Source organism: Hippocampus zosterae, chromosome 6 (assembly GCF_025434085.1).
Source record: "Hippocampus zosterae strain Florida chromosome 6, ASM2543408v3, whole genome shotgun sequence".
Taxonomy (NCBI): Eukaryota; Metazoa; Chordata; class Actinopteri; order Syngnathiformes; family Syngnathidae; genus Hippocampus; species Hippocampus zosterae.
Window position 1 is genome coordinate 8,073,268 of NC_067456.1, and position 10,909 is coordinate 8,084,176.

At 42.9% G+C, this 10,909-nt stretch overlaps 1 protein-coding gene across 1 annotated transcript; it reads left to right on the forward strand.

Moving 5' to 3' along the window:
• The first annotated feature begins 1,280 nt into the window (after window positions 1-1,280).
• On the forward strand, window positions 1,281-10,345 carry znf366 (zinc finger protein 366). Its single transcript, XM_052067324.1, has 7 exons — window positions 1,281-1,557; window positions 3,227-4,198; window positions 5,199-5,366; window positions 5,519-5,669; window positions 6,230-6,421; window positions 8,426-8,600; window positions 8,991-10,345. The coding sequence occupies exons 2-7, from the start codon at window positions 3,234-3,236 to the stop codon at window positions 9,476-9,478; spliced, it is 2,139 nt and encodes a 712-aa protein (XP_051923284.1). The 5' UTR covers window positions 1,281-1,557; window positions 3,227-3,233; the 3' UTR covers window positions 9,479-10,345.
• The last annotated feature ends 564 nt before the right edge of the window (window positions 10,346-10,909 follow it).

Genomic DNA, 10,909 nt, shown 5'->3' on the forward strand with positions numbered 1-10,909 from the left:
CCGATTCAGGGTGTCCCCCGCCTACTGCCCGAAGACAGCTAGGATGGGCTCCAGCACCCCCCGCGACCCTAGTGAGGATCAAGCGGCTCGGAAGATGAATGAATGAATGCATGAATGAATGATGAATAATAATAATAATATAATAATAATGATAATCAAAATGAAACCCAGGCCTTTACAAAATAATCACGATCAATATTACTTAACATTGTCAGAGAAATATTTCTTACCAATTTATTGACTATTGTGGATTCTATGTTGGTGTTGAAAAATATGACATCATATTCAATGCTGTTTCTAATACCGAGACATAAAAGAGATCAGACCTACAAGTCATTTAAGTTGTGAGCTGTCGTTCAGCAAAGTATGGTGACAGTGCACTCGGTTCAACTTCACAATAACCGTCAGTTTGACCGATGGTAAACAATGGTCGAGTGGTGGCAGACTGTCAAACGAAAGAGATGCAGGGTTCCATTCCTTCCCGTGCGGAGTTTGCAAGTTTGGGTTTTCTCCGGGTACTCCGGTTACCTCCCACATTTCAGAAACATGCATGGCAGGTTGATGGAACTTTCTAAATTGTCCCTCGGTGTGATTGTGAGCGTGAGAGGCCTACTATTGTCTGGCAACCAGATCAGGGTGTACGCCACCTACTGCCCAAAGATCGACGTGATAGGCTCCAGCACACCCGCAACCCTCGTGAGGATAAGATGGAATATAATCAACCCTTTCATGCACCCTCAAACCTGATAACATGAGAAGATGTCCACTGTAGTAACCGCTGTCCCAGAAATTGTGAATATAATTTTTTTTAAAAAACATACAATTTAAGACAGACGCTATCACAATCTTCACAGGTATATATTCTTCATGATTCCTGTTACTGCAGTTTACGGAGTCACTCAACAGTAGTTGTGAAACTCTTATACTCTTAATACAGTCTGCTTGACTGTATTATAATCTCCCACTCAGTGGCCAAGTCACTTCACTTGACTTTCTTGTCATTTGGTTTCCCAGCAGGTCACACACAACAAAAGGAGCCAAAATGAATTTGGAAACTCTGTCGGAGGGACATTGTAATCATTTGTTTCAATTCATCTGTGCAGGTGTACCTTATGCTGCTCATCTTCATCATTGCCATTTTGCTTCGAGCTTTTCCACTACATCCATGCTTGCATGCCACTCTGCATTCAAAGTGCATTGTTTTGTTTTTTTGTGTTTTTTTTTTTGTTAGAAACATCCACCCTTGTCCTCCCTCTGCATTCCTCCAAAAGCTCTCCAAATCCCTATTTCATCGAGAAACAGAGATGTCTATCTAGTGTTTCCTTATTTTTCTGCAGGAAGGCACTCGACTTGTTGACTTCCTCTCCCCTCCCTTCCTTCCTTCTCTCCGAAGGTACTCATCTGAAAAAATGGGAACAAAGTGATTGTTCCTGTTCTCTTTCTTAAGTCCCTCCAAAAAAGCTCATCTGTGGAAGGGCCACGCATTGTCAGGAGGGAGCAGAGAGGGAGAACGGCCGCACAGAGCCACGGCATCACAGCAAAACAACTCTTGGCCAGGTATGCCATACATGTAAACTTTGGAGAAGTGTTTGGGGAGCATGTCGACTACATTTTAAATGACACTTCATGCAAGGCAGTTAGTTAATTTACCCACTTGAGCACATTTGACTGGGAAAAATTCGGACCCGATGTTTGCTGGTGGGAGAACCACATATGTAGTTGTGCAAGCAATGCTGTTTTTTTTGTGTCATGTTTGCCTCCTTTGCTTTCTGTCACTCTGCGGAGAAATGTCCTGCATGTCACAGTCGGTCACAACATTAGGCACACCTGCACGATCTGATGAGATCCAATACAAGAGCTGTATCAAACCAAATCTGCCTTGACGGAGAGAACAATTGCTCGCTCTCTGTTATTCATTCGACAACGTGATTGTGCATGCCACTGAAAATTTGTTGCAAAATTTTTGGGTGTTATTGAGTAGGGGAGAGTCATCTCCATGATTAGGATTTTCAGCAGCAGCATTGAATCAGGCAGTGTTGTCACAATATGACTGCTAAATTGGTGTAGTTGCGGAAACGGATTTCGAACTGTTATTGGTGGCATTTTGTCTCTGAAATTTGAGACTGTGCAAATAAATTATGAATATCCATCTGATTTTCACCCAAAAATATTATTATTGACTATTTTTATGTTGCTGACAAATATTTTGCCCATTGACTGGTTAGATATGAAATAGGAGTGGAAATGTGAATTATTACTTTGCAAGTCAATTTACAATTTCTGCCTCTAAAATTTCAGTTGAGAGGTCCTTTATGTTCAGAGTAAAAAAATATATAAACTGTATACACAGTCTCGCGTCCAGGTTAAAGATGTGTGTATGAGTGGAAGAAAAAAGAAGAAGTTCTTACTTTATTCCCAAAAACATGAACAGAGACAAAAATTAAAAAAGGCGATGGTCGCTGATGGAGAAGCGAAAAGGCGACAGGTGATCTTTTGACAAAGTTCCTAATTTCAGGAAAGGGGATCTTGAAGAAATTAAGAAGTGAAAGATTCTCGACATAGTCGTGTATTGAAAGCACGTGGTTTGGAGTTGTAAAAGTTCTACAAATTACGCTCGTGGAGACAGGCCTTCACCTAATACACTCGAGCAAATACATCATTTCGATTGAATGAGTCTGTGGAATTTGTTTTTAAAAATCTCACAAAAATTTGGGTTAAAAAAAAAAAAATATATATATATATATATATTTTATTGATGTTGGTATGTGAAGTAGCTGCAAAAACTACAGACAGCTTGGTTCTGGATCCAAAACCTCAAATGTAATGTTGAAGCACAGATGTTATGATGCGATCTCAAAGCATTTACCAAAAGCACATTTACAAAACTCGAGCCATGTAAAAAAAAAAAAAAAAAATGCATGCCGGGCCAGTAGTCGGCGACATCCGTCTGTGAAGAAACAATTCACTTGTGCACGTCAACGGAATTTGTGAGTCTTTGAAAAGTGATGGACCAAGTCATGGTCCTTTGTGGTATCTAACAAGTTAACAAATCTTGACTCAAGCTCGTCACCAAAATTAAGGGTCACGTAAACCCGACCGATTGAAGAATGAAAAATGTGCCTTTTTAACAACTAGTCCTACAATAATCAGACATTCCTCTATTTTTTTTAAATTCCAATTGAAAATGGTAAGAAATTGATTTTTTTCATTGATTTTTTTGCTGCAGGGTCAAGATGGAAGCAGTCCGTTTCCCACCATCAACAAGTCCTCAATTCAGAGAGGACGCTCGTCACCCAGATCAGCACAGGTTCTACGTGAGACCCCCTCCCATCATTATTAAAGCCCCTAATTGTTCCCCCTCAAGATATCTCACTGGAGACAGCAGAAGCCCACTGCCGTGTTCGCCTGACTTCTTTTCCACGCTGAGCCCAAGTCATACCCACAGAGAAGGCTCGCAAAAACGCAAAAGGACTCCATTCAAAATGGACGCCGACGCGTGTGAAAGCGGCGAAGAGGAGGAAAGCAGCATGGCCAACACAGTCAACCTCTCCCACCTCTCTTTCCCGTCTCATTCCGTCCCCGCCGCACCCACTGCGGCCGGAATGATCGAGCTGAGCAGGCTCCATCTTCACCGCAGGACCGCCGCCATTGACGCCCCGGTTCAGGTGAAACGGGAGCCTTTCAGTCCCCCTCCCATGTGGCCCCCGCCTCCTTTCCTCATCCACTCGTCGTACTTCCCACCTCTCCACCACAGCCTCATCCCGTATCCCTTCTTCATGCCCGGCCCTGTAATGCCCTTCCCGCCCAGGGAGGACATCAGGTCAGCGCAGCGTCTTCGCGAAGCGCCCCCTCAAGGCAGGCCGAGCGGCGGCGACAAACCCGCGTTTGACGTCCACGTGGACGACAGCTACCACGTTGACGTGGGCGGCGAGCATAAGCGATGGAAGTGCCGCATGTGCGATAAGTCGTACACGTCCAAGTACAACCTGATCACGCACATCCTGGGCCACAAGGGCATCAAGCCCCACGGGTGTCACCTGTGCGGGAAGCTCTTCAAGCAGCTGAGCCACCTGCACACGCACCTGCTCACCCACCGGGGCATGAGGCCGCACAAATGTCAGGTGTGCCACAAGGCCTTCACCCAAACCAGCCACCTGAAGAGGCACATGATGCAGCACAGTGACGTCAAGCCTTACAGGTACATGTCGAGTTGAATGATTTTGTGATCCCTTGCTCAGTGGCGCGTTTATAAGCCAGTAAAGATGACCTTGACCTTGACCAGTCAAGTCGGGGTGCTGATCATTTAAGAAAGGAAGAGAGACCTGCAACTAGCTCAAGTTTGCTGCCACTTTATCGTTGGTGGAATTCATTCAGTGGAAGGAAAACAACGTGCAGCATTTGAGTCAAATCACATTCATCTTCCGAACCGCTTGAGCCTCACAAGGGTTGCGGGGGGTGCTGGAACCTATCCCAGCTGTCTTCGGGCAGTAGGCAGGGGACACCCTGAATCGGTTGCCAGCCAATCGCAGGGCACACAGAAACGAACAACCATTCACGCTCACACTCACACCTAGGGACAATTTAGAGTGTTCAATCAGCCTGCCATGCATTTTTTGGAATGTGGGAGGAAACCGGAGCACCCGGAGAAAACCCACGCAGGCCCGGGGAGAACATGCAAACTCCATACAGGGAGGCCGGAGCTGGAATCGAACCCACTACCTCTGCACTGTGAAGCCGACGTGCTAACCACTGGACTACCGGGCCGCCGAGTCAAATCACAACTATCATAAAATGCAAGATATGAAAGATAATAAACTACAACGTGCATATTCGTCAAGGTCATCTTTGTCAAATATGCTTACGTATGACATGCAGCATAGATAAAATTTCTTCCTCTCAATCCTTAGTGCAAATATGCAAGCAAACACACTGCGCGCTAAACACACACAGCAAAGAAAGATAGCAGTTACGCCGTATAAAAAGATATAAGACGTCATCTGAACAGCATAGAGACGATATAAACAATATAAACAGCATAAACAATGACACTTGTGGCAATTGTGGGTAAAATGAGGGAGTGCATTGTGCAACTGTGCAATACAATTAGACATATACATTAAAAAAATAAGGAACATGGCATGCAAAATGCATCAATAACTCTTGTTATAACATCTACCCGCTGGTTGCCCGCCCACCAGCTGCAGCGTGTGCGGCCGAGGCTTCGCCTACCCGAGTGAGCTTCGCGCCCACGAGTCGAAGCACGAGAAAGGCCAGGACAACGTGTGCGTCGAGTGTGGTCTGGACTTCCCCACGTTGGCCCAGCTCAAGAGACACTTGACTGCCCACCGCGGCCCCACCATGTACAGGTGAGACCTTGAGACTGACCGACACAGCCCAACGCAACTGTTGCACAGCGTATGGGGGTTCTGCAACTCGCTTACACGAGTGGACAAATTTCGGCAACTGACATTTTTATAAGCGGCCAGGTGAAATTGTGCATTTGCTGTTGTTCCTGCAGGTGTTCCGAGTGCCAGAAGACGTTCCAGTACCCGAGCCAGCTGCAGAACCACATGATGAAGCACAAAGACATCCGGCCATACATCTGCAGCGAATGCGGGATGGAGTTCATCCAGTCGCACCATCTCAAGCAGCACACGCTCACTCACAAAGTAGGCGGAAGGTTTACGTGCAAGTCGCAGCTTCTCATCCGTACAATTCATCTTCCACTTTTACGGCAGCTATTTTATTGTTGTCATTTCACCCATTTCAGGTTCGCGCAAACCTTTAATTTAGAGGCCGCATTTGAGTTTTAAAATGAGTCGAGGGGCCAGGTCTACGTAATTCATGAGCACTTTTCAATTCATTATTTGTCTTATTTTAATTTCTTAATCTTCAATAGAGATGACTTTTACATACTTCAATTAATTAATCACCGCTTATCATTTTATCTGTCTCGTTTTTTCTGGTTAAATCCTTCCTTATGGGATGGTATGGAAAAAATATAACACTCCAAAAATTTCAAATTTTAAATATTCTGTTACATTTGATCACCCCCACCAAAAAAAAACAAAAACAAAAAAAAACAAAGGCTTGAAATAAGAACTTTTGCATTGCGGTTTGCTTTGCCAAATTAGCATTTTGTGGCTCATTAAAACAAACGGAATAGGAAAACTGAACATCAACCTTCGTTTACTCTTTGAGTTCGTTTACTCTTTGACTCTGCCACCAGGGCGTGAAGGAGCACAAGTGTCGCATCTGCGGCCGCGAGTTTACGCTGCTGGCCAACATGAAGCGCCACGTGCTGATCCACACCAACGTGAGGGCCTACCAGTGCCAGAAGTGCTTCAAGAGCTTCGTACAAAAGCAGACGCTCAAGGCCCACATGATCGTCCACTCCGACATCAAGCCTTACAAGTGCAAGGTGTGTGAATACAAATGGTGGGCAAACTACGGCCCGGGGGTGCACATATGATACGCTCTGTTCTTTAATCCGGCCCACTGAATATTTACTTTAAGAACTCCCATCAGTTTAGACATTTACCCTGAAAATTGGATCATTTAAATATATGTATTCATTTTTGTATTGCATTTGATTTATTTGTCTTATTAAATTATTGTTTCATTCATTCATCGTGAATAATGAAATAATGTAAAGTTCTGTAAAGTTAACAATTTCAGATCGTTCTATTAGTGATTGTGTTTTAGTAAAAAATTGTAATCAAAAGTTCTGGTATTGTGCGAAAAAGTAATTTTTAGTCAATTATGATTAAATTCATTCCAATTTAATACAACTAACTATATTTCTTTCACATTTAAATAAAAAAATGCACACATTATACATGCATAATAAAAACTTGTTTTCTTTAGCATCATCTCCAAAAAACATGGCCCAACTATCCAAAAAATGTGACACACAAAAGTATGCCCGCCACTGGTGCAAACTCAATCTTCAAAGTACCCGAATATAGTGGAGCCAGGGACATTGACTCTTTCTGGAGCTTGACCTTGGTGTTTAGAAGAAGGCCTGCGAGCATGACCAGATAGCAAGGAGGCTTTTGGCAGCGGCGGCCTCCTCATTCATAGGAAGGATATCGGCGCACAAAACCGCCTCTCTAACAATGGCCTCCCGCCTCCCTGGAGAACGAAGACCGCAAATAGAATTCATCTCGCTTTCTCTGCTGCTTGGACTGTGGTGGTGGTGGTGGGGGGGGGGGCTTCCTGTTTTCTCACGGTCCTCTCGGACAGTCCGAGTCCTTCTCTCCTCCTGAAGGAAAGGACCACCCTAATAAAAGAGAATGGAGAGGAAGGACAACGGAGGAGTTGCCCTTCCCTGTTCTGTTGCTTCCTCTTGCTCGGTCCCTCTGTTTTCCTTCTGTTTGTGTGTGAGCGTGTGTGTGTTAGTGTTTGCATGTGCTGATGAGAGAAAGAAGACAGAGGGAGAGGAAACGAGGGGGAAAAAAGGGACCGAGAGGGATTGCATTGGGTGTATCGGAGGGGAAATGCCTGCACATTCATTCACGACTGCCATGTTGTCATATATGGACATTTCATTAGGTACATCTATGCAACATTACAGGCAAATGCAAAGGCTTGGCAACATGCCCCTTTGGCCCTTAATGCCCTCTTTCAATTGTATATATTTTTTCAGTTGCTTGTGTGTTTAAAGCCTGTCTGTGGGCTTTTCAAACTCAGCCTAATATTTCGGCATCAACAAAATTATAAGAATCTGCTAGTATGTGAATGAGAGAGGGGCAGGATAGCATGAGCTGCGCAACGGATCAAAAATAACACACTTTTACAGCCATTAAAACAATTCAATTTATTTTTAACATGTTAATATATAAATTACCGAGCTGCTCATGAACGCATCATTCACCCTGCAGCGCACACTGGCTCTGTCACATTCAGAGCAATGGGGTGATTTAAATTGACACTCGTGACGGTAGAGTTGATCTAATGTTCAACATAGAGGCGATGTTAGTTGAGTCAAATTGTTACATGTTGATAATCTGGACAAATTCATTCGTAGCGTTAAGGGATCATGATAGCTTGATAGATAACTAGCTAGCTAGCTTGACAGATAGACAAGCCTGTTGGAAAAATATTTTTAACTAAATTTGGCCAAATTATTTAAAATAAAATAGTTCATCCGAATACATGTGAAGGCCCCCGTCCATGCACCTGCCAACAACCAGGGAATACAGTCCAAAGTGTTAGGTTAATTGAAAACGCTAAAGAAATCATACAGATGTAGTTATGAATAGAAATGTGAATGGTAGTCTATGGCGCCACGCGATTGGCTGGCGACCAATCTAGACTTCAATCTCCCCCTCTCACCTAAAGTCCTCTTGAATAGATTGATGGGAGAAAAAAAAACGTGACGGAAAATGCACGGATGGATAATTGCCATTTGTTTGCCTTTCAGCTCTGCGGCAAGGAGTTCAACAGGATGCACAACCTCATGGGCCACATGCACCTGCACTCAGACAGCAAACCCTTCAAGTGCCTCTACTGTCCCAGCAAATTCACGCTGAAGGGGAATCTCACCAGACACATGAAGGTGAAGCATGGTGTCATGGACAGAGGACTGGATGAAAGATGTAAGTAAGCACCATCCATCATGTGTAATAATGCTGATAATCTGTCAGCAAGAACTACACCAAGTACAGTTCAGTTGTATTTAACTTGTTGGGTCGGTCCATTTGTCTTGACTGACTGTAATTATTAAGAATTGTTTGATTTTAAGCAGTAATTTAGGCAACATTTTTACTTAACGGTTCCATTTTTTTCCCCGTTTGTTTTCAAATACCAAATGTACCCAATATACAGTAATCACCTACCTATGTGATTGTTTTTCTAAACATCAAATTACTTTATTTAAAAAATATATCAATCAGTTTTAATACATGTTTACAACTTTTAAAGCATTTGAGAGTTGTTGTTTTTTTTAATATGTATAATATTTTAATGGCTTCATTCTGTTGTTTCAGTGTTCCGACAGCGGGGACGCTTCTGCCTTACCTCTCCCATGAGACTCCTGGGCCAGATCAACCCAAAAGAGCCATTTGATCTTTCCCAGAAGCCCAGAGGCCTGCCGGCTCTTCATCTTACCCAGTCGGACGGCGAAAGCGTGCCTGGTAGCTCTTGCCAGGAGGAGGATGAGGAGAGTTTGTACAGACATAGCCAGTACAGCCCCGACGAGGATCTACAGGAGCCCTCAGGTGGTGCGGAGGTGAGAGGCCGGGTGTCTCCAGCTCCAGACAGATGCTTGCATGCAACATGGAGACGGCTCGAGTCGGCATCTCGTTATGAGGTGGCAGAGAGAAGTCACAGAGAGTCAGGTGACCACGTTGATGAGTCTGAGATGGAAGAGGACTATGACAATGTGACAAAAAGCAGATCACACACAGATATTGTCAGGGAATCGACAAGGCTGCCAGACAGGGAAGAAAAAGCAAAGGAGGATGAAAAAGAATGAGCAGAGGATGCAGATTTTGCAGCTCTCTGGTTACATTTCACGATTAACCTAAAATGCAATGTAATCTTTCCAGGTGAACTTCATTTGAGCTTCTCTTCACTTTTGAATCCATTTCTATTCAATGCTTACGAAAGAGATAGAGAGAGACTGGGAGAGTCACAGAAAGGCATAAAAGTAATGTTTGTAAATCTTCATTCCTCAAAAACCTGTTGCCAATTTTATCTTGAGCTCAATGTTGGTTCTGAAAAAAGGTTGAACAGGACTTGCGCATTCAAAATTTGAGTTTTTCGGTTGATCCTGAAATATTCCCTGAAAGCTGAATAAAAATAGTTTTTTTTGTGAGTAGAGTATGTGTGACGAATGAAGGAAGATCTGAGCTGACAGTAAAATGAACAGTAGCAATGAAAGCTGTGAAGAATACATTTTGTGTATATATAACGTTTTAGATTTGCTCTCAGGTATTTGCAACGCTAAAACATTTGACGACAAAAAGTACACGGCTATTTGGAAAATGTTGAATGAAAGCGTAGTTCCTCAAATAATGGCCGCTGCACTGATAAAATTTGTATCTCAAAAACACACCTTTTATGCTTAAAAAAGAAATCATTGTTAGTGAGGTATAGCAGCCATGACGCAATAACAGATTGATTTAGACGAGACCTTTTTAAATAATATTTATTTTTGCAACATTATTACAAAAAAGTAACATTTTATGTAATAAATTAAAAATATATAAAATGCCTTTTGCCACTATATGAAGCATTACAGTATTTCAAGCAATAACCTTGCCAATCACTGTATATACGGGAGGAATGATTTTGCATGTGAGCCACTGGAATCATTGTGAAATAAACTGTGATATTTTTATTTTTATTTTTTGCATTTTGTCTCATTTCGCCCATTTCGTTATTTTTACAGCCGTTTAAGGTCAATGGGCAGGCAGCCAACCAAGCATGATTCTGTTAAATCAAAAGCAGAAATGCATTTTGCATCTGTACCGTACGAACAAGCCCAGAGGCTGAATACATGTCCACATATTTTTTTTTTTTTTAAACGTCATTTTTGTGCCTTTGCATCTCCCGCTGCTTCTCTTTCAAAGCAGAGGAAGAGGAAGGGAAAACACCTCTCTGCTTTTCTGTCTTTTTACTTGCGATACAACGGGGAGCGGGTGTCCCACACAAAGGCTTCACATGTGCGCATGAGTCACAACATAAGCATGCATTGTGCTCGGCGAATCAATCAAGACAATAGTGGTGGAATCCCATCTTAAACAGTATGACACACCCATTCCAAAAAGAATGGTGACTCTTTTTTTGTTCTGTTTTGTCTTTGTGAACTTCTTCACTTCATTGTATTGATTGTAGTTTTCTTTTTTTTCCAGACTAGCGAGTTTTTCCAACAACGATTTTAACTATCGCAATTATAAGCTTT